This window comes from Dichomitus squalens (genome assembly GCF_000275845.1).
Source record: "Dichomitus squalens LYAD-421 SS1 unplaced genomic scaffold DICSQscaffold_5, whole genome shotgun sequence".
Classification (NCBI taxonomy): Eukaryota; Fungi; Basidiomycota; class Agaricomycetes; order Polyporales; family Polyporaceae; genus Dichomitus; species Dichomitus squalens.
In genome coordinates, this window is record NW_006766887.1 from 739,863 (window position 1) to 763,821 (window position 23,959).

Genomic DNA, 23,959 nt, shown 5'->3' on the forward strand with positions numbered 1-23,959 from the left:
ATGGAGAGCCACGTGCGAAAGCGACGAGATATGAACACCTATTGAGGCAACCAGGAAGCAAGCAAGCTAGAGATGCCTACAACCCGGGTAGAAGTCGCCAACTGTGCCCAAGAAAAGCTAGCTAGGTACGTATGCAAAAGGCTATCGTAAGGAGGGTCCACACGGTTGTCCTCCGGTCCTAAGGTCACTAACAACCCCGGTACAAGTGCTGGCGGGCGCAAGTGCGTGGCCTGGCACAGGGATACCTGAAACCCCGTACGCCTCGAAAGCGCAATAGGGTGCTACACGATACTAGATACTAGACTAAAAGCGCTCACGGGCACAACTGTGCAAAGTCACCGTGGCAGCAGTGTCGGCGGGCACAGTCAAGAGTTTAGGAAAGTGGAGGGGATGCACGGGCAGAACCGAGTGTCGACAGAGAGGGATGATGGGTGCGCGCAGGGATAAACGTCAACACAAAACTTCGGTCAGAGCGCAGGGCTCATAACCTGATAAACTCGGGGCTGTGAAGACAAAGATTAGATCCGACTAGAGTCAAAGCAAGATCTTCAGTCAGTAAGGAAAGACTTAAGAGGGAGGACGCAATCTGAAGTCCTTATATACTACAGAGAAGTGTCCATGACTAATCGAAGAGTGGTTAGTCACATGTACCATAGTGCGATGAATAATATGATGGTGAAAGAATTGCGACGTATTGCACCATAGGATGAGTAAGAGATGAGTAAGGCATAGACCTGTCTAGACCGTTCTGGAGTAGTACGGATTGTCCTAGACAGTACCAGAAGAGTCCGGAAGCATAGCTATAGTACACGGGCAGAGAGTCCCAAATATGGTAACATACTACATAAGCGACTACAGCTAAGCGCTAGGAGACGCATAGCCTCGTGTAGTCCGGACCGGATAAGTCCAAGTTCAACAGTTCGTTTCGAAGCGAGAGGGTCTATCTTCAGCAGTGTTGCCGGGCTTCCAGACCTTCCCTCAGGATTGAGACACAGTATCCGAGGGAAGATCGCCGTGAAGTACAAGAAAGCCAAACTAGAACAAGTAGGATAGTGCACGAGGAGACTCAGAGTGTATGGAATCAACGCGCGACGGTACGGCTGAACTACAGTGCTTTGCAAAAAAGATTGCAGTGCGAAGCGCGCAAAATCCTGTTTGCCCCTGTTTGGTCCCCCGTCGGCTACGGCGAGGATTTCTGTTTCGGGAACCGGGTGCTCACAAGGACTCCGTCCGTCAAAGCCGTGCTTGAGTCTGTGCCCGCTTTCCTACTGCCAAAATAAAAGATGATGTTCTCTGCCTCCGCAATATAACTTTATGAATATATTTGGTAGGTTTGTAGCTGAAAAGTCGACCATGCTGGAAAGAGGCTCCCGGCATTGCGGGCGTTTCTCCGGGTGAGCAAATAGAGGCAAACAGGATTTTGCGCGCTTCGCACTGCAATCTTTTTTGCAAAGCACTGTAAGCGGCCGTGACACTGCCGTGACGAAGGGCTGGCGCTGGATCTCAAAATACGGATGCACAAAATACGGGCGGCTACGAAAATACGCCAACTTTGAGCAGGGCTACTAGCCCCGGTCAGAATTGAGCGTATCTCGTAGCCGCCCGTATTTCGTACGTCCGTATTTTGAGTCACGTCACCCAAACCGCCTGAGCGCTTGTCACCTGTACGTCACAACCCGCGCAACGACACTCGTTGGGGCCTTCGCGCACACTAGTGATATGATATCAGACTTTTGTGTACCGCTACTCGCGTTTCTTGCACATTGTTTCAGTGGACTGTATGAACTATCCAGATGTTGCAAGTGTAAGGGGCTCGCGGGTGCAGCAGCACAAGCAAAAGTTCAAGGCGGCTAATCTGACATTACACATTGCCATAGCCACCCAACTTGGGCCCGCTAGTTGAACCACATGAGGGTGACGATAGGAGATATCTTACTGCGGCTGCACCGAGCCCGCACTAGTAAGGTGCGCGCAAGCAATAACATGGCTCGAAGGAGGCTCGCGACCCCAACAAATTCAGCTCAAGGTGAACCAAAGGGAGTCTCAGACATTTCTAATGACAAAACTGCTCTTGTGGTGAAGTACACTGTGGTTTCGAGAGACGCATAAATATGCAGATGCGCGCGCGGTGGTGCGGTCGCGCGCGACTTGGCGGCAATGGGGTGTGACGAACTGGTAGTAACAAACGCGCAGGCGGCTTGGGTGACGTGACTCAAAATACGGACGTACGAAATACGGGCGGCTACGAGATACGCTCAATTCTGACCGGGGCTACTATTTTGTAAATCCCCTCTTCTCGGTTCTGACGCACCCCAGTTTTGAAGAGTCTTGACACTTCAGCGCCTCATCACATCGCGTTCAAGATGGCATAAGGTACTCCTCTTTGAATATGGCTTTGCTGGAGCCAAGCTGGTTCCATGAGCATTGCAGGACGATGTTTGCCGGGCTTAATACCCTGCATGGAGCTGCAATTCCGCATGTACGTACTCACACTGCAAAAGCAATTGTATGAACAGTGTCTCGGTCTGAACCAAGCAAAGCGGTCAGCCACCTTAGGTCTGCTCTGGGCCGGATTGCTACTCATACATAAGCCTTTCGCGACCTGTATTGCCGCTCCTCACATCCTGCCATACACCTCCCCCTACGTGCTTTAACCTATTGCACCTGTACTGCTGCGCAGTCACTGTATCTATCACATCAGGAAAACGTCACGGACTTGGACCCATACTTGGGCCCAAGTTCATGTACTTGGACTCAAGTCCGTGTACTTGGCCTCAAGTCCGTGTACTTGACCCCAAGTCCGTGTACTTGACCCCAAGTCCATGTACTTGGTCCCAAGTACACGGACTTGACCCAAGTCTATATACTTGGGGTATTTGGGGTACTTGGGCCACAACTTGGACTTTACATGTTGACTTCAGTATACTCAGGCCTCAATTTGAGCAATTGGTGTTCTATCAGTCACACATCTTGTATACTTCTTATGTAATAATATCTATCATAGACATCCATACACTAGTTGTAAACCAGTCTGTTTTAAGGCTGTAGAAGCAGCTTTATAGTCTATTAGAAGAAGGGCAATAACATGTGATAGAAGACTTTAAGTTGTTACAATGTGCTTGTTTCAGTAGTGATACAGAGGTACAATATCCAGATAATGCTCAAGAATAGTGGTATCAGTGGTGGATGTCCAAGTTCTGCTATGGTACAGGAGAGGATGGTGAAGAATTTCTCGGAGTCCAGCAAAGAGCGCTATATATGGCTGCTATTCTGTGCTAAAGTGTGAGCTTCTGTAGTGTAGTGGTTGAACATGCTGTGTTGAACACTGAGATTGCAGGTTGCTGGTTCAATTCCCTGTGGTGGCATTTTTTTGCCGCCGCTGCACCCACTAACAAATATTGTACACTTGACCTTGATCAAGAGCAGCTGTTCTATGATTTACTTCCATGCATATCATCTATATTATTCAATACATCTCACAGTGAACTTGGGCATGAACTTGAACAGGGACTTGGAGAACTTGGCCAAGTACCTGGTACTTGGCCAAGTCGACCCACCCAACTTGGCCAAGTCCATTGGACTTGGGGTACTTGAGGTACTTGGGATACTTGAGGTACTTGGCCAAGTACCCCAAGTACCTGTACAAGTCCGTGACGTTTTCCTGATGCAGGATGTCTCACCTCACTAGCGATATTGCTCCCGAAGTATTCGAGTCTGCTCTTGGCACCCCGTTCTGGTTGTGGAATGGCCGGGAGTACGTCAAGCTCGCAGGCGAGCAGCTCCGCGAGGAAATGAAACTCTGCGACGAATTGCCGGCGTGGCAGCGGAATATCCGTGAGTGTCTGAGCGCCGTCGACTGACCGCACGTTGGGCTCGCTGACACTTCTTCACACCTCGCAGTGTGCAAGCGCGACAGGTTCAAAGGCCCCAGGACCCTCCGTACACGCCGGGATCCCAGAATTTTCACCCCCGCCAAGAAAGTCAAGGCCGCCTCGACCTCGCCGTCAATAGTCGGTCGTCCCGTCGCTGAGTGCTCTAGCGGTGCTGGGTCGGTGCGTGAGGGTGGCGGCTCCCTCTCCCGCACTTGCTCAGATGCTGCTGGGGAGCAAAACGTCGAGATGGTCGGCGGACCTTCAAGCCCCGATAGCGTCGTTCTCTGTCCGAGCGTCGACCGGCCAAATGGTACTGCTGCGACGCCCGCAAGGAGTGGCTCTTCTTCGGACGCTGTGGCAGGCACCGTCGAACTGCGAGATGTGGAGATGGCGGACGACGCCTCAAGCTCGCCTCCGGCCAGTGTCGTCTGTACGAATGTTGAACTCCTCGGTACCGTCATAGTGGCAGGACAGGCAGGTTATCCTTGCGTCATTGTGACGGACACTGCCGAGTTGCAAGACGTGGAGATGGCCGATGCAACACCGGAGGCCCCCTCGACTCCGACTCCGGCCCGCACCTCGACCCCGACCCCGACCCCGACCCCGACCCCGACCCCGACCCCGACCCCGACCCCGACCCGACAACCCTCGGTGTCGGCTTCCCGCCCAGAGCGACGGTCGCGCGCCGAACGGTCTCCGCCCCGGCCACCTACAGCTCCCCGTCCCCCAACCTCATCGGTCAAGACCTCCTCAAGCGCCTCCGGGCCCAGTTGAACGCGCCTCAAGCTCGACGCAAGGCATTTTCGGCGCCGGAGAAGGGTGAGAAGATGTTTAACAGGCCGCGGCCCAGGCTCCCGCTGCGGTTCGAGAAGAAACGTTTGACGAAAGGCGCGACACCGGTCAAGCTCACGGCACCCGTCCAGCGCGGACTGCAAAGCTCTGCCGAAGACAAGGAGAACGTCAGCCTCGCGACCGCCAACAGCGTCGACGTCAAGGTCAAGGCCCCCGCTGAGGCTGTCCCCCGCAAGCCGAAGGGGATCCTAAAGAAGCCTCGACGCGCGGAACGACCCCAGCCAGCGGTCATCAAGCGCGCGAGGCCCGGCACGCAGCTGCAGATTCAGGTCCAAGTTCCGGTCAAGAAGTTCGTACGCTGGGCTCCGGAGGTTATAGCGAAGGTCAGCGTGTTCTCCTACTCCGAGCTTTCCAGGAACGCGCTTCTGACAGGCACCCTCAACAAGCTCGCGCAAACGGACCTCGAGACGATCGTCCAAGCCGCCAAGCCTCCGACGCCCGCGCAACGCCTCGAACGTCTTCAGCAGCTCGTCAACACGTACTTCTAAAGGCTCAAGATCGATTGAGGGTGGACGCGCTGGCCGCGTCCACCCATAGGTTCATCTCAAGATTCTTCGCGCGAACAGGCTGAACGCGTTCATTTGCATGCCATCTAGATTAGGTACTTAGCGCGAGGGGAAGGCAGGCGGGGTTCGGCGGCCCCGTCTGTTTTCTGTCGTCCCGGATGGTCCTAAGGTGAGTGTTTCCATTTCTCTTTTCCCGAGGGAGGGACCGCAACGGTCCTGGTGCATACCTCTCCGTGGTCCTCGGGACGAGACCCGCGCAAGCGGGGAAACCGAAATGCGTATTCTCGTAGGTCAGCGTCGCCGTAGGTCAAAAATGTCCTGCGATCGTGAATGTTGATAAGTTGTGCGGTGTTTTATGTCGATTGCGATGAGATCGACGCCGTTTCTATATCGGATATGTGATGTGGCCGCAGGGGGCCGCGATCGGTGGTCGTGGATGGTCACGGGCGGCAGCTTGCCTTGAAAACGCAGTGGTGGGACGGACGAGTGTCAAGCTCGGGAGGCGGGATGTGGGGACTGTCGAAACAGCAACTCATGATATAGCAGCTGGGACACTCTACGCGGATCGATGCGTTCTATTTGCTACAACGGCTAGTAACGTACAGTCCCCTTGCTTCATCACCCTACGCAGGCTTACTACAATACATTATGATTATTCGGACGCCTCGTCTCCCTTCTTTATCTCTGGATCCCCGGCGTCCTCCTCATAGCCCTCCACCTTCATATCGTTGAGACCAAGTTCTTCGTTCTGCTCCCACGTGCGGTCGTACGACTCGATCGTCATGTTCGGGTCAGGGTCGGGAGCGTAAAGGTTTTGGAGGTAGGAGTTCGCCAAAGGGTCATCCAGAATCAAAGTGAACGGATGCTCGGCGTTCTTGACCTGCAGGATACTCTTCAGTTCATGCTCGCAAAGAGGATTATGCACAAGAGTACGCACCGCCTTCAATTTCTGCAAGAACGTTTCGAACGCTTTGCCGTCGCCGGCCGCATCCCCTGAAGCAAACACCTTCTCCGAGAGCTCCTCGTATACCTGATCTAGGATGCCCTCTAGGGTCGTGAAACGACCACCCAGAGTTCCTGCTTGCAAGACGAGCTCAATCTCGGGAATGCTCAAACCGCACGTCTCGCTCTGCAACATAGCTCAGTGTACAGATAACAATAGCGTATGAACTCTCACGAGCCTTCAATATATCACGGCTCAAGTCCTCGCGGTCTTCTACCTTGAGGGTAATTCGCTTGCCTTGGGGCGAGATGGCTGCACCAGACTTCACCTCGTTATCGCGGTATCCGCACTTGTCGCAATTCGTCGACATGATCAGGATGTCCTAGCAAGCGTCCTCATCAGCGTTGTCCCCGTGAAACGATATCTATCCGAGCGCATACCTTGAAGTAAGGGATGTTGACCTTCTTGATCAGGGTATCGGAAGGATGGCCACAACTCGAGCACGTGCCGGGGAACTTAAAGATCTCCTCATTCTGCCCTTCTGCCCCTTCACCAAGTTCCTCCTCGACATCTTCTAGCTTTTCCACCTGCTTCGGCGGCTCTGGGGCCGGCTCGTCATCCGCGACGAGACCGAGCATGACGTTCTGGTCCCGCGTTCGGTGGTAGGTGCGCATGTTCCACTTGGGGTCTGACATGCCCCCAACAAACTCAGCGAATGAATTACCGGATGGGTCGTCCAAGCGGATGGTGAACGGCTTCAGCGGAGCATCAATTTCCGAGGCAGGTTTTGGCGTCGAAATTGGGCCGGCTGCATTCTCGTCCGCGTCCTGGCCATCGTTGTCGTCCGGTACGATTTCCCTGCACTGACTCAAGATACTCTCGATCTTTTCGTATGCTTCAGGGCTCTGCACGCGACGCAAAGGCTGGTCCGCACTGAGGTCGGTGACGATATCACGGATGATGCCTTCGATCGTCGTGAGCTGACCTCGGCCTGGCGGGATCGTGAGGTCGAGCTCGGGGATGATTACCGTGCATGTGTTGGACTTGACAATCTGTCGGTTGAGATCGTCTCTTGAAAGGACACGGACGGTGTACACCACACCCTCCGCTACACCGACAGTTTGTTAGTTATGGAAGTCTATGAAGAAACTACAGTAAGATCCCTGGGTGCTTACGTCTTATGGAACCGGCAGGCTGCACCTCATTATTTGAGAAGCCGCAGTGCTCGCACCGGAAGGACATCACGATGATTTCCCGGAAGTAGGGAATCGTTGTGAGAAGTAATCTCGTAACGCCCTGAGTACGAACGATCATGAGCTTTGTCTTGCCAAGAGTATGGAATGTGACACACCTGCTCCTCGCATCGCATGCATAGCGACTCAATCTCCTGTACTGGGCGATCTTCGTCAAGAGTGAGCTCTACCGTTTGAGTCCCCACTGGAAGCTTTTCGGTCTGCTCCACAACCGATCCGATTGTAGGGAAGAGTTCGGGGTTTGCAGACATTATCGATTGTAGTAGCGCGTGTGTCGTCTAGTGGTCGTCAATGAGCGTCGGTAGCAAGTAGAAGGACAAGTGAAGGGGCTGCGCAGACGTAAAATTACAGACGAGGACTTGAGTGAAGTCCTTACGAGAGGTTTCTGGAGCAAGCATCCGCGGTGGCTGAACGCAGATCTGAGTGCGCGATCGACGAGATTACATCACGAGGGCACTCATCGCGGGGTTCGAACCACACCGTGCGCTTTTCTTTTGCCGAGGCACAAGTCGCGTTCGTCGTGTCGCGCGTCGACGTCGAGCTTTGCACGTTCACCCCTTGTCACCTGGCCACTATGTTCCCGTCGAGCAACACTTTCCCCACGGCCTCCATCGGTAGTGGACAGGAGCAACGCCCGCAGTTCCCGCATTCGCACTCGCACCCGGTGCAGTACAATGGATCCGCTTTTGCGGTGGCTGGAATGTCCAGTCTGAACCAGTCCGCCACGAGCCCCAGCGTCCGGAGTGGTCCGTTGGGTGTGAGCATGGGCTCTTCGCTAGGCATGGGTTCTCCCTTGAGTGAGGGTCTCTCTCAGTCGCGCAGTCACTACCAGCCCGGCTACCTAATGGTGTGTGGTCATTCCATGTATGCGGCCAGTTCATTTTTTGACCCCTTTTAGTCTGTCAACCAGAGCAGCGTAAGTCGCCATAGAGTTGCGTCGTGCGTGTGTACATGATGCTCACGATAATATATCAGTCGTCGCCTCCCGGAGGCCAGCGCGAAGAACCACCCATGGTGCCCACTAAGGCGAAGCTCAACCATACGTTCTCAGGAGGGGCTGTAACAGACTTTGGCATGGACTCTATGTTTGAAAGCTCGCGGTAAGTTTGCGCTCCGCATCGCCCTGATTACAATTTTGAAACTTGTAATCAGGCAAAGACCAAGACAAACCCTTGCAGATGAAGACGCGCCACCGACGGCCTCGGTCAATGATATTGTGAATGAGACTCCCGAATCCACTTCGCGTTTTCCGCAGCGAGTGAGCGTTGCTTATCGCGACAAACTCAGTACATGTCTCTGATGCTCCCGACAGAACGCGTTTGAACCATCGCAAAGCCGCCTTTCCTTGTTCCGTTCCTCACATCCCACCACACCGAAACCTACAGCTTCCTCCCCCCAACAGAACACTCAGCCGTTATATGTCGTCGTGTTTGGCTATCCTCCTGACAAGTACAGTGTGACTCTGGAGTACTTCCGGTCTCTCGGAGACACGACGGAAGCAGAGCAGAGCTCTGAGCTTCTCAATTGCTTCAGGATTGGCTATCTGAACCCCGCGGAAGCCATTCGCGCGATCCGCAAGAACGGCGATATCATCAATGGCTCCTTTATGGTTGGCGCCAAGTGGGCAGTATGTCCTATCACGACGATCTGTTGTTTTATGCACTGACAGTTGTTGGTGCCTCCTGCGTATAGGATCCGGCTCAGGCTGAAGCCGTCTTGGGCCCATCGCTCGCTCGGAGCACGACCCAGTCTCCTGAGTTCGTCGGCTCTGGCATGGATATTGATACGCCGTCGCAATCACCGAACGTGTTCGGTCCTCCGTCCACGTCTCGTATGAACGTCGATGAGCTGGTCCCTCGCCATGGCGCGTCTAGGACGGCAGAGCCATCCACACCCACCGTCGGTACGCCCATCAAGCTTGCCCCGTCGACGTCAGCGTTCCGCCGTCCTGGAGGAGGGGCTCCTGTGACCCCCATGGCGGCCATCCGACCCACTTCGTTGCTTCCAGCCTCTGGGACACCCCAGCAGTCTCCGTCTAAAGGCATGCTTGGGCAAGTCTCTGACCTCATTTTTGGCTGGTGATCTACTTGCTTTCCGCTGTGCCTATTTGCTCTCTGTGTTCATACGAAATCAACGACTCGTTTGGAACAAGTCGTTAGTAACTCTTTGTGCAGCTGGGCCAATGATGATCCTCCAAGCGGTGCACCGAGCGTCCACAAGACATAAGACATAAGTTGATGCTGGATTTGACAAACCGCTTTTGCTTGAGCCCATGATACCCGTGTACTGTGGTATTTCCACGGGGGGTCATAAATAGTATGGCTGCGAAAAAATCTTGTTCGATTTTTGTTGCTTCCCACGGCATGTCTGCATGTCGGATTGCTTCACGGCGGTCGTAAGTACATACAGTATCACCGCGCGATGTTTCGTGGGACTGGTCGCTGCAATCCACGGCTCTGGTGAGGCGCATCTCTGACACACACAGGTATCGACTAACGCAACGCAGTCCGAAGACCGTTAGAGACCCTCGAGTTTTCTTGAACATGGCATCACTGTGCTATCCTCCCACCCACTGTATATTGCAGTATGCGCAGAGTGGATTGCGGTCGGCTCAGTGTCAAGTATTCATGCGAAAGGCTTCGACTATAAATCGTGATCGAACAAATCGGCGATCTGGGGTCGTAACTGCGGATTCCTGATCACTGAATTGCTATAGTCGACGTCATGGAGCATCGGAATCTCTGAGCCGAGATTTAAGAGGGTCGCTATCGGCTGGCAGTACATCCACGCATGCTGTGTTCTCCAGGATACGACCCGTTGAATCAAGAGGGAAAGGGAGCGTCGTCATCTCTTTGCTACTCTTCTGCCTGGTATGGTTGCTTTACCCACGCGAAGAACTTACTTGGATCACAGTCATGCAAAAGGCTTCCCATCGTGACATCTTCCAGGAGGTGTACAAATGCTGGCGTTGATTCCATCAAAGCTATGATTCGGCGCTAATCGTCCGCTCAACCATCTCCTTATACGTAACGTTCGAGGCGGCGAACACCGCAACGACGGACGGCAGCGCGCCTCCACCCTACTCCTGCTATCCTTCTCATCCCCCGACAGGTCCTCGCCTTAGCTTCTTTCACCCGCCTTATTGCGACTTGACCATAGGGTCAGTCGCGGCACGACCAAAACGTTTCTCACGGTGAGCCACAACGAGGCCGCATTCAACGGATTGGCCATACGTGGTAACTCATGCATTGCTTGTGACAGGCTTTGCACGAATCTTACGAAGATCGTTCTTCCTGTCAAGTTAGGCCGAGATGCATGCTTTACAGTTGCTATCCCCAATCAATGAGGTGGAGGAGCTTAGCCCATACCAGACTCGTTTCAAATATGCACGGTACCCAGGTCAGAGGTCACCCAGTGAGTATCTCATCTACACCATTCGCGTTGTGGCTCTGTATTTATAGGGCACAAACCTTGTAGTCGGGCCCAGGAGTCCATACAGTGTGCAGGGCACACCCGTCGGCTCTAAGCCTGAAGTGTCTATGGACGACCTCTGGATTTACGACTGCTACATGTCGGAAGACACGGTCTCACCCGAAGGATATTTCCGCACACCCACGACCCCCCTGCATAATCGGTCAATCAGCCTGCCCGCCACGACAGCCAATTTCGTCCCCCCCAACAACGTGCCGCTGATCAAGGAGCCAAATGCGGCTCATCGACCACCTACATTGAGCGTCCCCCCTCGGCCCGGGCGTATCTTCGAGCAGGACTCCATGGACGTGGGAGACGAAATGACGGATATCACCGCATACACCGGAGACCTTCCCGATATCAATACAGCCGTGTTCAGCTCTGCAGATTTCCCAGAATACTCGCCACTAGAGCAGGAGGTCCTCAGTATCTGGGAGGTAGTTGATCAGCTAGCCGCAGCAGCGGACGCGTTCTCCGGACTCGAAAACACATTATCGCTGGCAAATCCTGAGAAGCTTCCTCCCGAGATGGATGAGGACACCCTGTTCTGGTTCGTCGAGGCACTCAATATGTTTTCGAGCGATTGCGCAGACGTCGCCGCGGAGCTCATGGACTTCAGCGAGTTCGTGGAAGCGCTTTTGTTCAGGGAGCAGCAGAACACGCTCGCTCCTGTACGCACACTTCCGCGTGCCTCCTTCTCGGAACGAGACATGAAGGAGGTATTGGAGTCCGCAGCCAACCTTCCCCGGGAAGAAGTTGCGGAAGCCCTCGCAGCGTTGGAGGTGGAGGTCCCGCCATCACCCATGGGTGCGCGACGCCCACGGGATAGACCGCCATCTCTGAAGCTCTCCACCAGCGACGCTGTATTGCTCCACCAACGATTGCCAAGATCGCGAGATGAGAGCGTTGGGGCTGTGGGTCGGTTCTCGGAGAAACAGGGAGAAGTCTCCCAAGGCGGAAAAGAAGAGGTGTTGAGGAAGCATCGGGCATATGTGATCTATGGCGACGTGCGTTTATGGTTCCCTGCTCGTGTTCATACTCTGGGCGCTGACATTGTCTCAGGAAACTTCCGTGGAGGACAATTGGTCGGCGAAGAGTATTGTAGACTATGGTGCAGACGACTTCCCCTTCGATGAGAATGGTCAGCCACGACTTGTACGTCTTCATGCTTTGATATGCAAACACGACGCTTATGGAAGCTGGACACTAGCCACCCCTCTCACCTCGACCGAGACCAACGTCCGGCCAAACAACGGCTTCCCGACCTCTGTCCTCACCTGTGGTGCTTGGTGGCCCATTAGGCGCACGACGTCCACCATCACTGACCTTCACTGACTCTCAATCACCTCGGTCAAGTCATTCTACATCCAGCTCCGTCTCATCCCTTTTCTCCAACCTCCCCCGTTCATCCTTCGCGACAACCCCCTCGCCAAAGTCCTCAAGCCGCCCATCGTTCACATTCGACAAGCTGGACAAGCCCCGTTTCCCTACCTCCTCTGGCAACATAAAGAAGGTGTTCACGAACATCTTCAAGAAGAAAGAGAAGGAGGGAGGGTTCGCTTTCCCCGAGAAGGAGAAGGAGAGCAGGTTGGCGTATATTGGGTCGTCCCTTCGGCCGAACCTTGCCATACGAGGTTTCGGAAGACGGACAGCAGGGACGGGCTCGATCGATGCGACGCTTTCTGCACTCTCTCTCAATGGTCCTTCATCCGGAAGCCAAACCATCCTCAATTCTGAGCCAGATCCATTCGCGGCGACACCTCCATCCTCCGCTGGCATGCCACCTTCCTCTTCGGCCCCCGAGCCTCAGACGGCGTTGGATGGCTACTCGAGTATGTTCAACCCCCTGAAGGCCGCGTCGCGTTACCCAACACAACCCCTCTTCGGTGGGGCAGGGGAAGAACTCACCAGCGACGTCGACGCACCCTATATCGCTTATTAGTTATCGTATCTCACGTACTGTTGCTTTCATTCGATATTCGCTTCCCCAAGTCTGTCCGGATCTACGCATCACCTTCGCTCTTTGTATTTGTGCATTTTGTGCTTGTACCACTGGACTGATTTATCACATCCTCGGCGGCCTTCGTCATTCCGTACCGCATTCGAGGCTTGCTGGCCCGAGTTAACCCGAGGGGTACTCAGGCGTTGACGGGATTGTTGACTATAAGCGCTGGTGACCGAAATCCGGAAAGTTCGGAAAATATTCAGATGCTTCCGTGCTGCTCCGTTGGCTCTAACCAATCCTACCTTCTTCCTCCACTTCGTCCATCACCTCTTCCAACCAAAGGCCTTCGTCGCCATCCTAGAGTCTGTTAACCATCTTGTTGCTATGGGCCAAGCAGCTTCTCAGTCTGTCGTGTCATCCCCTGCACCGCCAGCCCAATGTCCGATTGACCATTCAGCAGTCAAGGCTGCTCCCGCAAAGTGCCCCATCTCTCATGACAAGCCCGCGACCTCCCCATCCGGCCCTCCACAGTCCTCCTTGAAGCCCGCGGAATGTCCCATCAAGCACGATTCGGACGGCCTCAACCCGCTGAACCAGATGCCGACGCTCTCGCAGATGCCCGCTGAGCAGCAGCTCGCCGCGCTCCCGACGCAGCGCGAGACGTCCACGATCCCGCGCGACGACGGGTCGAGGTGGGAGTACCCGTCGCCCCAACAGTTCTACAACGCGCTCGTGCGGAAGGGCTGGGAGACGCCGGAGGAACACGTCGAGACGATGGTGCAAATCCACAACTTCCTTAACGAGCAGGCGTGGCAGGAGATCCTCAAGTGGGAGCGTAAAGAGAACCCGTGCGTGTGCTCTGCGCTCTAGCTCGTTGAGCATCTTACTCATACATGGTTGCCTTTTCCTGTGCAGTGTTGCTGTCGAGCAGCCCCAGCTTGCACGCTTCAAGGGACGTCCTGGAGAGCTCTCGCCAAAGGCTCGCTTCTGGCTGTTCGCCGGCTGGCTGCTCCCGTCGCGATTCAAGTACGCCTTCTACACATCGTTTCAATGAATAGACTACTGACGCATCTTATAGCACCGAGCCGCCATTCGACCGCCACGACTGGATCGTCCGCAGGCCGGGAGGGGAGGAAGTTCGCTATGTCATTGACTACTACTCTGCACCTCCGGAGCCCGACGGGTCTCCTGTCTTCTCACTCGACGTTCGCCCCGCCCTGGACAGCGTTGGAAGCATCAAGCAGCGGATACAAGCCGCTACTGAGGATGTCTGGGCAGCCTTCCGCGAAGAGAACGCACGGAATAGCTCACAGAACGCCCAGAGATGATCTCCTCGCCTACAAACTCCATTCTCAGACTCTCTTAGACCTCTCGATTGGATTGTCCGGACTTTACATCCCCACTTCTTATTATGACATTCACGACCTCGCTCAAAAGTTGAATTGTAGTATTGAATTTCTATAATGCATTAGCGTAATACCCTATGCGATGACCATCGAGTGCACTGTCTAGGATCACATGCAGTCGAGCATTCCGAGCAAGTACTATACAAGGTATGAGCGGTGAGGGGGCGTGAGTATGATGCAAGTGGACCATGAAGTACTTGCGGATTAGTCTCGTGATGAATAGCAACTTTTGAGTACGGGCTTATGCGGGAGACTACAGATATTGTCGAGAGGATCTCCGACCCATCTGAAAAGCCGACTCAGCTTCGAGCACCGCTCGATAAAAACGTTAGACGTACTTCGACAATTTTCCAGCCGCCAGTGAGCTCATTGTCGAGCTCTTCCTCGAGTCGTGTGATGACGGCAGCGTAGTGACACTGCTCCACACGGTCCTCAGCACCGACCACAACCTCACCCGTCTTCGCGTTGCGGAAGAGCAGTATTTCTTGCGTCGCGAACGTGACAACGTAAACGGGGATATCATCCTCGAGGATCTTCCCGTGCAATATCTGTCCCATACACATGAGAGGCACCGGTCGCGACTAGGGACCAATGCAACATACCTCAACTGCGCGGATATCAAGGACCTTGCTATCGCTGACCAAGCCCTGCTTCAAATACTGCTCCATAGTCGCCCAGAGGACATTGTAGGTCTATGTCGTATGTCAGTCGACACATTCTTCGCTAGCGGGACTGCGCCGTACCTTCTCACCACACCACGCCTGCAATGCCTCCCTATCCGCGGTGAGGTACGCGTCGACGACCTCGGGAACGATATATTCTCGAAGCTCGCGCTCGAAGTTGCCGATATTGAAGGTCGGGTCCATAGCCTTCATGTATCGGTGCACCTGCGCGCTCTCGTTCTCGTCGAACCAGCTGCCGATAGTCGAGGTGACGCTCCGTAGCGACGAGATGACGGGGTTTTCGCTCTCGTCATACTGCTGCTTGAGCTCAGCGAACTGACGGAGGATAGGGTTCGTCTCTTTCAGCTGGTTCCACTTCTCTTGCCGTGGCGAATCCTTGTGTAAGACCATGGCTTGCCCAGCTCTGCGCGTCCCGTCTGGGTAAGAGATTGACTGAAGTAAGGATTGTCGATACGTACTCTGGATTCGCCTTGACGCGACTCATGCTATCCTTGCCGGCCTTTGCCAACCGGAGCTGCCTCCGTCTCCGACGCGCCTCCTTCTCCTCGAACCCACCGTGCTTCGAGGAGCCACTGTCATCCAATGCGTCCGCGATCGTGTCCGAGAGCGACTTGTACGCAGCGGTGTTGCGTATTGGCTCGGTCGTCTTCTCGATAGTTGATGACACGGCAGCCGAGGCACGGGAGATCTAGCGTCACAAGTGGCATAAGTACATGCGGAGAAGGCGAGAAATACCGACACGCACCGCGCGCATAAGCTCGCTCTCTTCCATGGTCCTCAGAGCCTCGCCGACGGCGTCACCGACCTTGATGCCAGCTTTACGGAGTTCCTCGGCAGCCGCGCGCAGCCGAGGGTTCTCCTTGATACTAGAGGTCAACTGCAGACACCGGTACGTCAGATACGGTACTTTTGCATGCAGCTACGGTCAGGCAGACATACCCTCGCACGCTCGTACGCTTCCTTAGCACGCTTCATTGCCTCCGAGTCCTGGAACTTCTCTACATCTCCCTGGAGCTGCTTGACGTTGTCCTGGAGCTCCCTGTTCTTCCTGAGTTCGTCCTTGAGGACCTCCACAAACGTCTGAAACGGCGACTTGGGAGGCTCATTTTGGCGACGAGCGGAAGAATGGAATGACGCGGAGGACGCGCCAGCTGAGAGCGCGGGGTGCAGAGGGAGTGAGCGAAGAGACTGCTTGCTGAGCAGGAGCGCACGGATTTGGGCAGGCGCGGCGGGGGTCAGGACCGCGCGGCGGAGATGACGAGGGAGCATTATGGGAGAGCGGTCGGTCGGGAGGAAGAAGGTGTAGAGGAGATGACCAGGTGTCGGTGACCGCTGAGTGTCCTCGTAGCCCGCGTCTGCAAACATTCTGCCACAGGCGCCCGTAATTGCATCACGTGCCTCCTCATCCGGGGTCAACAGGCGCTCGTGCTGCTACTGCGTCATTGAGCTCTGGTCACCGACCACGACGTTCCTTGAATATGCTCCGCCAATGTGCTACGCGTCTGTCGCGTCCATCTCCTCTGCGAGCGATTGCTATACGCGCGGACTGCTTTGCAACCTCTTCGGCCCGTCGTACTGACCGTGCTGTGATCTATGCCGAAAACGGGAACCCTGCTGAGGTCCTCAGAGTCAAGTCTTATGATCCACTACCTCCACCTCCCCCAGGCTCTGTCAACATCCGCTTCCGTCTCTCGCCCATAAACCCCTCCGATATTAATGTTGTGCAGGGTGTATATCCTGCCAAGCCCACTCAGCAGCACGTCTCGGGAGAGGATGTCTTCATTGGCGGGAATGAAGGACTGGCCGAGGTCGTAGATGTTGGAAGCAATGTCGACGGCCTCCATAAAGGCGACTGGGTCACACTTGGAAAGGCACAGTTTGGAACCTGGGCGTCCACACGCGTCATAAGTGCGGAGGACGTGATCAAGTTACCTGCGGGTGGCTTCAGTGAGGTCAACGCTGCTACCATCAACGTGGGTCGACGTTCCTCTGCATTCAGCCAAAGCTGATCAACATCCTATGTAGGTCAATCCCCCGACGGCGTATAACATGCTGCACCAGTTTGTTGACCTCAAAGAGGATGACTGGGTGTTACAAAACGGTACTCTTACCCTACAGCCTCGTTCGTATATGTGAGCTGAAGGAGATTGACTACTGCGTTCCTACAGGAGCTAATAGTGCGGTACGCAAGACAATAGCCGAAGCAGCACGAAATGAGCACTGACCGCTTGCCTTTCTGAAGGTTGGCCAAGCAGTGATTCAGATCGCCGCCCGCAAGGGTATCAAGACCATCAACTTCGTCCGGAGCAGGTACGTCTATATCAGCGATTGCATGCAGTGTTCCAATACTGAAAAATACAGACCTGACCTCGACAACTTAATCTGCTCGCTTACCCAACTCGGCGCGACACATGTGTTCACATACGACGCGCTGTCAGACAAGTCCTTGGCGAAGCATGTAAAGCAATGGACATCCAAGAGCGTAAGCCTGTCCATTGTTAGGTTCCGCGAGGGATCTGAATGTCCTGTCCCAGCCTATCCGTTTGCTACTGAACTGTGTTAGCGGTCCTGATACCACCGCTATGACGCGCCTCTTGGGCGACAACGCGCATCTAGTCTCGTATGGGGCGATGTCTAAAAAACCTCTCTCCTTGCCGACTTCTCTATTCATTTTCAAGAATCTAACCACCCACGGATACTGGCAGCACCGCTGGTACCAGGAGCACTCGCGACAAGAACGCGAGAAGCTCATGCGGACGCTTGCTAACTTGAAGGTAAGTGACATTGTCCCAGCAATGCCCCAAAGCGCAGTATCGACTGATGTGGCCAATTGGGCAATTTGCAGCTGAAAGAACCGGAACACGAAATCCTGGATCTCTCTGGCGAGCCTAGCGACGAGGCGGCTACCAAGAGATTGCGGGATACCCTCACTAAGATAGAAGCGGGCTTTAGCAAGAAAGTACTACTCCGACTCCAGTGATAGCCCCTGCAACCGGAACCAGGGCAGCACGAAGAGGCACGGAAGGAGTCATGTTGTATACCGGGATGCGTTGCTTCATTCCGAATGACGTTGTGTGCTCTCCCATCTGCAGGGAAACGAGTTCCGAAGGCCAGCCCAATATATACCTACACTCATATCGACAGCAGGACATTAGTGCATTAGTGCATTTTCCTCTCCTCGAAGAACCGCTGCGATCCGTAGCAGGTCAATGTCAGCCATTTGAGGAGCGGAGAAGCGACGCTCACCTTAAGATGCCTCATCTGCCACACGCACGTCGCGATCAACACGCCGATCTGCACCACCGTGTACCACACCGCCTTCGAGTTTGTGGACTCGCTGAGGTCCCGGAACGCGGCCTCGCGCTCGCGCTGGTACTGCTGCTCGCGGCGGACGTCCTCAAGCTTCATGTTCAGGTCCCGCAGCTTCTGCGAGAGCTCGGACACGTGTGAGCGGTCCTGCTCCGTGTCCGGTTTCGTCTTCCCGACGACGATATCGAGGTGCAAGCGAATGTGTGTTGTCGAGAACCATGTGGTGCCATAATTGCTCGAGAGACAAATTGAGTGGTCCCCGGAGTCGTGCGAGGTGAACGTGAATTTGCCGTCTGAAGGCCCGCGTGTCTTGACGACGTTGTGTCCCGTCTCGAGCTCCTGTATACGTGCAAAGGACACACAGAACGGGTTAAGCGCATGGACGCATATAGGGAGAAGATGTGGTCATGCGACTCACGTCAACTTCGACCAAAATACCGAGGTTGGTGTTCTCGACGTATTTCTGCTCCTGTTCTGACCATTCGAGGGCTTTGTAGTGGCCTGCGTGGTCGCGCGGGGACATGAGCACGAGAGCGGTTATGTCGGAGTGCCACATAGCACGCACCCTCTACCACCGTGTCCGTCGGGAGCTCCTCAATGAAACATCGTTTCTCGTTGGTGTCCAGGTAGAAGTGTAATGCATTAGCGACGGCGGCGAGCACGAGGAGCAGACATAGTGAGACGAGCGGGTGTCTCCGCGGGGTGGCCATGGAGGGGCGTGTCGTGGCCGTCGGTTGGTCGTGACGAGGAAGAGGGATGTACCGTGGGAACAGCCTTGGCGGCCAGATCTTGCCTCCAGATTTTTGGCTGCGTTTCGCATCCATCCCTCATGCTGTGAGCCTGACAGCGCTCTCCTAGAAATTGCTCAGCCCTCTACTGTTCCCGGTACGCTGCCCAGAATGCCTCCTAGCCGGTTCGAGCCGTCCTCCATCAAGAACAAAGTCAAGCGCGAGGAGATTGCGCGCAAGCAGAAGAAGGAGAAGCGGCAGGGCAAGCTGCAGCGGAGGCTTGCACAAGCGAAAGCAGAGGCCGATGATCCCCTTTTAAAGAAAGTATGTTACAATCGTGTTTTCATCACAAGAGAGAAGATCTTGAATATCCGACTGCGTTGATAGAAACGTCTTACTCAAAATGTGCCCCGCACGCTCGACAACACTCGCGAATATGACCCTTCCATGCTCACCGCGAATCCGAATGCCGAACCTGAAGCGGGACCGTCTAGTCTCCCGCAGGAAGGAGAGGAAACGGACCAACCAGTCGTTCAGCCTGAAGACGAGTCCGCGGCCGATATTGCTGCCGACCCGTTCGCCGAGTACTTCTCTGGTGCCCTTGACCCGAGCACCCCACCAAAAGTCCTCATCACGACCTCGCCAAAAGCAACCCGCTTGACATATGACTTCTGCGACGAGCTCGTCGGGGTGTTCCCGGGAGCGGAGTTCATCAGGAGGAAGAAGGGCAAGGGTTTCGAGATGGGGAGGATTGCCGGTTGGGCTGCGAACCGCGACTACTCCCACCTCGTTGTGGTCAACGAAGATATGAAGAAGCCAAGTGAGTTCCGAGAGAGCGCTTCCACTGGTAGATAGCTATTGACATGAATCCCAGATGCTCTGACGGTCGTTCACCTCCCTGAGGGACCCACCGCCTACTTCAAGCTCACGTCTATTGAGCTTTCCCAACAGATCTCGGTGCGTGAACAATCTTTGCCGTTGGCGATCACCGATACTCAACTAGGCCTCTTCTCAGGGCCATGCGCGTTCGACGGCCCATTTCCCCGAGCTCGTTCTGAACGGGTTTGTTACCCGCCTCGGCCACACCGTCGGCCGCCTCTTCCAGACATTCTTTCCTCCTATGCCGGAGTTCCAGGGCCGGCAAGTCGTGACATTGCACAATCAGCGAGATTTTCTCTTCTTTAGGCGACATCGGTACGTATTGAGCCCGTCGTGCCTGGTGCCTCAGTGTCACGGTTTCCTTACCGGACGCGTGCACTACACAGATACGCATTCCGGTCTACAGAAAAGGTGGCACTGCAAGAGATCGGGCCCCGATTCACGCTGAAATTACGGTACCTCAAGAAGGGGCTTCCTGCGGTTAAGAACCTGGGCGCCCCCAGCAAACCCTTGGAGTTCGACACTGGCGAGGATGAGGAAGCCGAGCGGAAGGATGCGCCCGAGGAAGGTATGGCGATAGACGGAGAGTCGGAAGCTGGCAAGAAGAAGGTCCTCCCTCCGACTGATGATGAGTACCTATGGATATGGAAGGTTAGTGTCAGGCGCCTTCTGTATGTTACATTGGGCTGACATCTGCCACAGCCGGAGCTGGAGACTACAAGACGGACATTCTTCTTGTAGGTCCGTCGTTTATGTTGACGTCCTAGTTGTATATCATGTCTATCGTATCGGACTGCCTCAGCTGCACCTCTGAGTGTTCGGTCAAGGCACCCTCTTCGCCATCAGGAAAGGCCGCTGAGGGCAAAAATTGACTTATTGGCCTTAGCATGAATCTTCTGGCATCCTCCTAGCTCAACGTTGTAGGCGCACCTAGGACGCACTTAGGCTATGTGTAGGGCAGCGGCCTCGGTAAGACACGAGTCTCTCACTTCGAACCAGCGGCTCAGCGATTCTTCGGCATCATATTGAGAGGAAAAGTATTTGTCATTTATCCCAGCACGTACAGACACTATAGACATCGAGAGGCTAGACACTTTTGCGGCCGCGGACGACTCGCCCCACTGCACACTACGCCTTGGGTGAAGTCAATTGTCGATCAAGTGGTCGATCTGCGCAAAGCACTCACTTAGGAAGTGTAGGTCGAGCCGATGGGACCGAACTTGATGTTGGAGAAGATGACGGTCGCGTCGGGGCTCTGCGACTCGACGTCTGAGGGGACACCGGAGGTCGTGGGGCAAGGGCCACGAGCGACACCCGGCTGGGACGGGTCGGCGTCGGTGGGGTAGTCAGAGTCGAGCCAGAGCATCTGGGCCGCGTAGTCGTCCCAGATGGACATGACCAAGGCCATACCCTGGGCGAAGGCGTCGCCCATGACGGGGAGACCGCCGAGGTTCTCGAACGAGTTGGTGTCGCCGAACGCCGTCTTCTGCGCGTTGCAGAAGTCGTCGGTGATGGAGTCGTACGCGTCCAAGCCCGCGATGCTCGCCTTCGAGTTCGCGATGACCTTCCCGTTCTGAACGTAGAGGCGACGGATCTCGGAGAGGGTGCCGGAGGTGGTGTTATCCGAGGTCAGGAACTGGGTGACGACGGTGAACTTGGAGGAGGTGTCGACGGTCTTGCCTACACCAAGGAACGTCTGGTCGCCCATGCGGAAGGAGTTGAAGTCGCAGCCGTCCTTGTCGCAAATACCGTCGTAGCGCTCGTCGCCATCACCGCACTGGGTGCCCGAGCAGCGAGTCTGGCCCTGGACGTTGCAGACGTGGGGAGTCACGGCGGCACCGTTCGAGTTGGCCTCCCAGACGTCCATCTCGTTACAGCACGTTCCGTATTGACCAGTACCCGCGTTCGGGTCGTTAGCCGAGCCGGTCCAGTTGAGGATGTTGGCCTAGAGTAAAGATCAGCATCGCGTCAAACAAGTTCTGTGGGCGTTCATCAGCTCACCTCGCCGTTGATAAACTTGATGTCGTGCGGGCACTGGGTATCACAGTAACCCGTACCGTAGGCAGAACCAGCCTTGTTGTTGGGGAAGCGGGACTTTCCACCGTCGGAGTCCATCTCGACGAAGTAGAGCGCGCCATTGAGACCGCAGGGGAGCTGGGACATGTCGACGTCGAACGTGAACTCCTGATTCTTGAGGTTGAACATCTCATAGGTAGTGTCGTCTTCCGAGAGAAGGTAGACGCGGGAGCCGACATTCTTCTGGGCCGACTGGGTCACGAATTTGAGACTGAGGGAGTTGCCGTTGGTGGTGATACCGTAGGTGCCTGTGTGAAACATGTTCGGTCAGGAACGTGAATTCGCAGCTTGCCATATCTTGCAAACTTACCAGCATAGTCTGCACCGTCGAGAGCGCAGTTCTGCGCGCAAGTGACAGGGTCGGGGCACAGTGAAGCGTCCCAAGTGTTGCCCGTGTAGCAATTAGTGCTGCTGCTGGTCGAATGGAGCCAACGCCAGTTTGAATCGAGCACGACCGATCTCTGCAGGGTCTCGCAGCTACCACCGGTGGAGCATTGCGAGATGCTCAGCTTGGGATGGGTCTCGGCGGTGAGAGTGCCGACTTGCTGACCGTAGGTGATCGCAAGGAAGGAGAGCGAAAGCAGAGCGACGGAGGGGAACATGTCGGTCAGCTAGGCGTTGAGTTGTTGTCGTCGAGAGAGCGACTGCTGAGTCGATGAGGTCGGAGGCCTCGCAGCATTGCTTTTATACTTTCATCGACGGAAAAAATCCGGCAGCCAAAGGAAGTCAACGCTGCATCAAGAAGTGGGTCACGAAGCTGCCGCATAGCGTCGTTGCGGAGACGCAGCTGTCAGAGCCACTACCATCTTGAGTACAACGAAGTGGGAGACCGAGGTGAATCCGAGACCATAATGTGAGCCTGCACAACGAAGCGCATTCTGAACAGAGGCATCCTAGACTGATGATTGTATACGTACCGAAGAGAGGCCGTCCGCTGCTGCGCACATGAGACAAGGATAACCGTAGCTCGGCAGGCAGGCTCTGCGAAGCCAGACTGTCCAGCTGAAGACGCACAGACGAATTGAAGAACGAGTGATATAATTAGTTCGGACACGGCCGACGAGTACCCGCGGTAGGTAAGGCCAACCCTAGAATGTGTCATGGGCATGATCAATATCATTCAGGATCGCAATTCGCCCGACCCCAGATTCATACCTTCTCATGGGTACTCCGCGTGGTGTTGTGCAGTTAAGGCCTTTTGACCTTCATCAACGTCACACAGCACGGTTAAAGTTCGGTTCCTGGACAGAGATGAGCATGGTGCCGATTTGTCGGCTCTACCCACTCCACCTACGTGCGCACACGACTTGAAAACGACAATCATGTATCGAGGTTCTCGTAACTTCTTCACCGCGACGTCGCGACAGAAAACTCTTATCATGGCATTGAGCGGGTCAAACTAGTAGAAGAGAGAGCATTCGAGATGAGTGCAGAAGAACCTCCATGTTCGGAACCTAGCAATATACACACTTTGAATTGATTGGATGTACCCCATAACGGTATGGGGAGGTTGATCCTCTTCGAATGCTGCCTAATCTTGCCGCACCTTCCTGTGCATCCAATAGACGTTCTTTTCGGGGGCAATACGCCATAGAACTCCAAATATGGCTGCCTATTCAGTCTATTCTGGGTTCTAATAGACCTGCAGACACGGACCGTCCAACCGTCGGCCACATCACAACAGGGTAAGTTCTCAGGAAAAACTCTGGAGATGTGAGGCGGTGCGAAGCAGCAGCAGGGGTCGCTCACCATCGCTGCACATGCGGCATGATCCTGTGGGCGATCTTCGTTGCTGTAGCGGGGAACTGGTACCAGCTGGTACCCCGGCGACCCACTCCCGACTCTTGTATACAGTCGACACCCTCTTAACCCATAGCCCTCGGGACAGGCCCAAATATATGGGTTTTGAGGGGTTATGGGCTACCAGAACTTTAGCGCCTCATAAGCGCCCTGATAAGTCCCAGTTAGCGAGGGCTGAACAGGCGTCTACTGACCCTTTGAGGGAGCGCTATGGGATTTCGAACACACTAACCTAC

The 23,959-nt window shown here is 54.9% G+C and overlaps 10 protein-coding genes and 1 pseudogene across 11 annotated transcripts; 5 read left to right on the forward strand and 6 right to left on the reverse strand.

Moving 5' to 3' along the window:
- The first annotated feature begins 3,286 nt into the window (after nucleotides 1–3,286).
- Nucleotides 3,287–3,365, forward strand: DICSQDRAFT_t43 (annotated as a pseudogene). The gene has a single exon. The product of its transcript is annotated as a tRNA-OTHER (tRNA).
- A 302-nt stretch (nucleotides 3,366–3,667) lies between these two features.
- DICSQDRAFT_100939 (zf-ZPR1-domain-containing protein) lies at nucleotides 3,668–7,765 on the reverse strand. Its single transcript, XM_007362950.1, has 7 exons — nucleotides 7,525–7,765; nucleotides 7,349–7,469; nucleotides 6,614–7,281; nucleotides 6,412–6,555; nucleotides 6,168–6,359; nucleotides 5,108–6,110; nucleotides 3,668–5,044 (listed from the first exon to the last, which is right to left on the reverse strand). Exons 1-6 carry the CDS (start codon nucleotides 7,675–7,677, stop codon nucleotides 5,883–5,885), a joined length of 1,506 nt encoding a protein of 501 aa, XP_007363012.1. The 5' UTR covers nucleotides 7,678–7,765; the 3' UTR covers nucleotides 3,668–5,044; nucleotides 5,108–5,882.
- Nucleotides 7,766–8,000: 235 nt separating this feature from the next.
- On the forward strand, nucleotides 8,001–9,508 carry DICSQDRAFT_54182 (uncharacterized protein; the record flags this gene model as incomplete). Its single annotated transcript, XM_007362951.1, has 5 exons — nucleotides 8,001–8,273; nucleotides 8,402–8,526; nucleotides 8,579–8,684; nucleotides 8,739–9,053; nucleotides 9,119–9,508. 5 exons carry the CDS (start codon nucleotides 8,001–8,003, stop codon nucleotides 9,506–9,508), a joined length of 1,209 nt encoding a protein of 402 aa, XP_007363013.1.
- Nucleotides 9,509–11,170: 1,662 nt separating this feature from the next.
- Nucleotides 11,171–12,293, reverse strand: DICSQDRAFT_133865 (uncharacterized protein; the record flags this gene model as incomplete). The annotated part of the gene is made up of 3 exons (XM_007362952.1): nucleotides 12,108–12,293; nucleotides 11,960–12,052; nucleotides 11,171–11,904 (listed from the first exon to the last, which is right to left on the reverse strand). A coding segment is annotated over exon 3 (356 nt), but the record flags the coding sequence as incomplete, so codon positions are not given.
- A 933-nt stretch (nucleotides 12,294–13,226) lies between these two features.
- Nucleotides 13,227–14,324, forward strand: DICSQDRAFT_100946 (cytochrome c and c1 heme-lyase; the record flags this gene model as incomplete). Its single annotated transcript, XM_007362953.1, has 3 exons — nucleotides 13,227–13,696; nucleotides 13,758–13,868; nucleotides 13,921–14,324. 3 exons carry the CDS (start codon nucleotides 13,227–13,229, stop codon nucleotides 14,168–14,170), a joined length of 831 nt encoding a protein of 276 aa, XP_007363015.1. The 3' UTR covers nucleotides 14,171–14,324.
- Nucleotides 14,294–16,257, reverse strand: DICSQDRAFT_81310 (mitochondria import inner membrane translocase TIM44 subunit). Its single transcript, XM_007362954.1, has 7 exons — nucleotides 15,871–16,257; nucleotides 15,677–15,808; nucleotides 15,390–15,619; nucleotides 14,992–15,334; nucleotides 14,851–14,940; nucleotides 14,587–14,796; nucleotides 14,294–14,534 (listed from the first exon to the last, which is right to left on the reverse strand). Exons 1-7 carry the CDS (start codon nucleotides 16,198–16,200, stop codon nucleotides 14,502–14,504), a joined length of 1,368 nt encoding a protein of 455 aa, XP_007363016.1. The 5' UTR covers nucleotides 16,201–16,257; the 3' UTR covers nucleotides 14,294–14,501.
- A 152-nt stretch (nucleotides 16,258–16,409) lies between these two features.
- On the forward strand, nucleotides 16,410–17,911 carry DICSQDRAFT_53580 (NAD(P)-binding protein; the record flags this gene model as incomplete). The annotated part of the gene is made up of 7 exons (XM_007362955.1): nucleotides 16,410–16,904; nucleotides 16,957–17,032; nucleotides 17,100–17,113; nucleotides 17,174–17,241; nucleotides 17,293–17,413; nucleotides 17,466–17,705; nucleotides 17,777–17,911. 7 exons carry the CDS (start codon nucleotides 16,410–16,412, stop codon nucleotides 17,909–17,911), a joined length of 1,149 nt encoding a protein of 382 aa, XP_007363017.1.
- A 179-nt stretch (nucleotides 17,912–18,090) lies between these two features.
- On the reverse strand, nucleotides 18,091–18,950 carry DICSQDRAFT_144887 (uncharacterized protein; the record flags this gene model as incomplete). The annotated part of the gene is made up of 4 exons (XM_007362956.1): nucleotides 18,091–18,120; nucleotides 18,178–18,579; nucleotides 18,659–18,741; nucleotides 18,806–18,950. The coding sequence occupies 4 exons, from the start codon at nucleotides 18,948–18,950 to the stop codon at nucleotides 18,091–18,093; spliced, it is 660 nt and encodes a 219-aa protein (XP_007363018.1).
- Nucleotides 18,951–19,094: 144 nt separating this feature from the next.
- On the forward strand, nucleotides 19,095–20,687 carry DICSQDRAFT_133868 (Brix-domain-containing protein). Its single transcript, XM_007362957.1, has 6 exons — nucleotides 19,095–19,292; nucleotides 19,356–19,788; nucleotides 19,843–19,925; nucleotides 19,984–20,162; nucleotides 20,234–20,498; nucleotides 20,550–20,687. Exons 1-6 carry the CDS (start codon nucleotides 19,140–19,142, stop codon nucleotides 20,586–20,588), a joined length of 1,152 nt encoding a protein of 383 aa, XP_007363019.1. The 5' UTR covers nucleotides 19,095–19,139; the 3' UTR covers nucleotides 20,589–20,687.
- A 192-nt stretch (nucleotides 20,688–20,879) lies between these two features.
- On the reverse strand, nucleotides 20,880–22,559 carry DICSQDRAFT_100956 (cellobiohydrolaseI). Its single transcript, XM_007362958.1, has 3 exons — nucleotides 22,234–22,559; nucleotides 21,849–22,171; nucleotides 20,880–21,792 (listed from the first exon to the last, which is right to left on the reverse strand). Exons 1-3 carry the CDS (start codon nucleotides 22,523–22,525, stop codon nucleotides 21,034–21,036), a joined length of 1,374 nt encoding a protein of 457 aa, XP_007363020.1. The 5' UTR covers nucleotides 22,526–22,559; the 3' UTR covers nucleotides 20,880–21,033.
- DICSQDRAFT_133871 (uncharacterized protein) lies at nucleotides 22,560–23,464 on the reverse strand. Its single transcript, XM_007362959.1, has 5 exons — nucleotides 23,394–23,464; nucleotides 23,218–23,322; nucleotides 23,079–23,164; nucleotides 22,841–23,011; nucleotides 22,560–22,782 (listed from the first exon to the last, which is right to left on the reverse strand). The coding sequence occupies exons 3-5, from the start codon at nucleotides 23,084–23,086 to the stop codon at nucleotides 22,650–22,652; spliced, it is 312 nt and encodes a 103-aa protein (XP_007363021.1). The 5' UTR covers nucleotides 23,087–23,164; nucleotides 23,218–23,322; nucleotides 23,394–23,464; the 3' UTR covers nucleotides 22,560–22,649.
- Nucleotides 23,465–23,959: the final 495 nt, after the last annotated feature.

What these genes read in the sequence shown, in the direction of transcription:
- DICSQDRAFT_133868 (XM_007362957.1), top strand. Translation starts at nt 19,140, where the DNA reads ATGCCTCCTAGCCGGTTCGAGCCGTCCTCCATCAAGAACAAAGTCAAG. An exon ending in CGAAGATATGAAGAAGCCAA is followed by an intron (nt 19,789 to 19,842) that starts GTGAGTTCCGAG and finishes CATGAATCCCAG; the next exon opens with ATGCTCTGACGGTCGTTCAC. An exon ending in CTCTTCTTTAGGCGACATCG is followed by an intron (nt 20,163 to 20,233) that starts GTACGTATTGAG and finishes TGCACTACACAG; the next exon opens with ATACGCATTCCGGTCTACAG.
- DICSQDRAFT_100939 (XM_007362950.1), bottom strand. Translation starts at nt 7,677, where the DNA reads ATGTCTGCAAACCCCGAACTCTTCCCTACAATCGGATCGGTTGTGGAG. An exon ending in GCATGCGATGCGAGGAGCAG is followed by an intron (nt 7,470 to 7,524) that starts GTGTGTCACATT and finishes GTTCGTACTCAG; the next exon opens with GGCGTTACGAGATTACTTCT. An exon ending in GCCTGCCGGTTCCATAAGAC is followed by an intron (nt 7,282 to 7,348) that starts GTAAGCACCCAG and finishes CTGTCGGTGTAG; the next exon opens with CGGAGGGTGTGGTGTACACC.
- DICSQDRAFT_81310 (XM_007362954.1), bottom strand. Translation starts at nt 16,200, where the DNA reads ATGCTCCCTCGTCATCTCCGCCGCGCGGTCCTGACCCCCGCCGCGCCT. An exon ending in AGAGCGAGCTTATGCGCGCG is followed by an intron (nt 15,620 to 15,676) that starts GTGCGTGTCGGT and finishes TTGTGACGCTAG; the next exon opens with ATCTCCCGTGCCTCGGCTGC. An exon ending in CGCGTCAAGGCGAATCCAGA is followed by an intron (nt 15,335 to 15,389) that starts GTACGTATCGAC and finishes CGGGACGCGCAG; the next exon opens with AGCTGGGCAAGCCATGGTCT.
- DICSQDRAFT_100956 (XM_007362958.1), bottom strand. Translation starts at nt 22,525, where the DNA reads ATGTTCCCCTCCGTCGCTCTGCTTTCGCTCTCCTTCCTTGCGATCACC. An exon ending in CGACGGTGCAGACTATGCTG is followed by an intron (nt 22,172 to 22,233) that starts GTAAGTTTGCAA and finishes TGTTTCACACAG; the next exon opens with GCACCTACGGTATCACCACC. An exon ending in TCAAGTTTATCAACGGCGAG is followed by an intron (nt 21,793 to 21,848) that starts GTGAGCTGATGA and finishes TCTTTACTCTAG; the next exon opens with GCCAACATCCTCAACTGGAC.
- DICSQDRAFT_133871 (XM_007362959.1), bottom strand. An exon ending in CAGCGGACGGCCTCTCTTCG is followed by an intron (nt 22,783 to 22,840) that starts GTACGTATACAA and finishes TTCGTTGTGCAG; the next exon opens with GCTCACATTATGGTCTCGGA.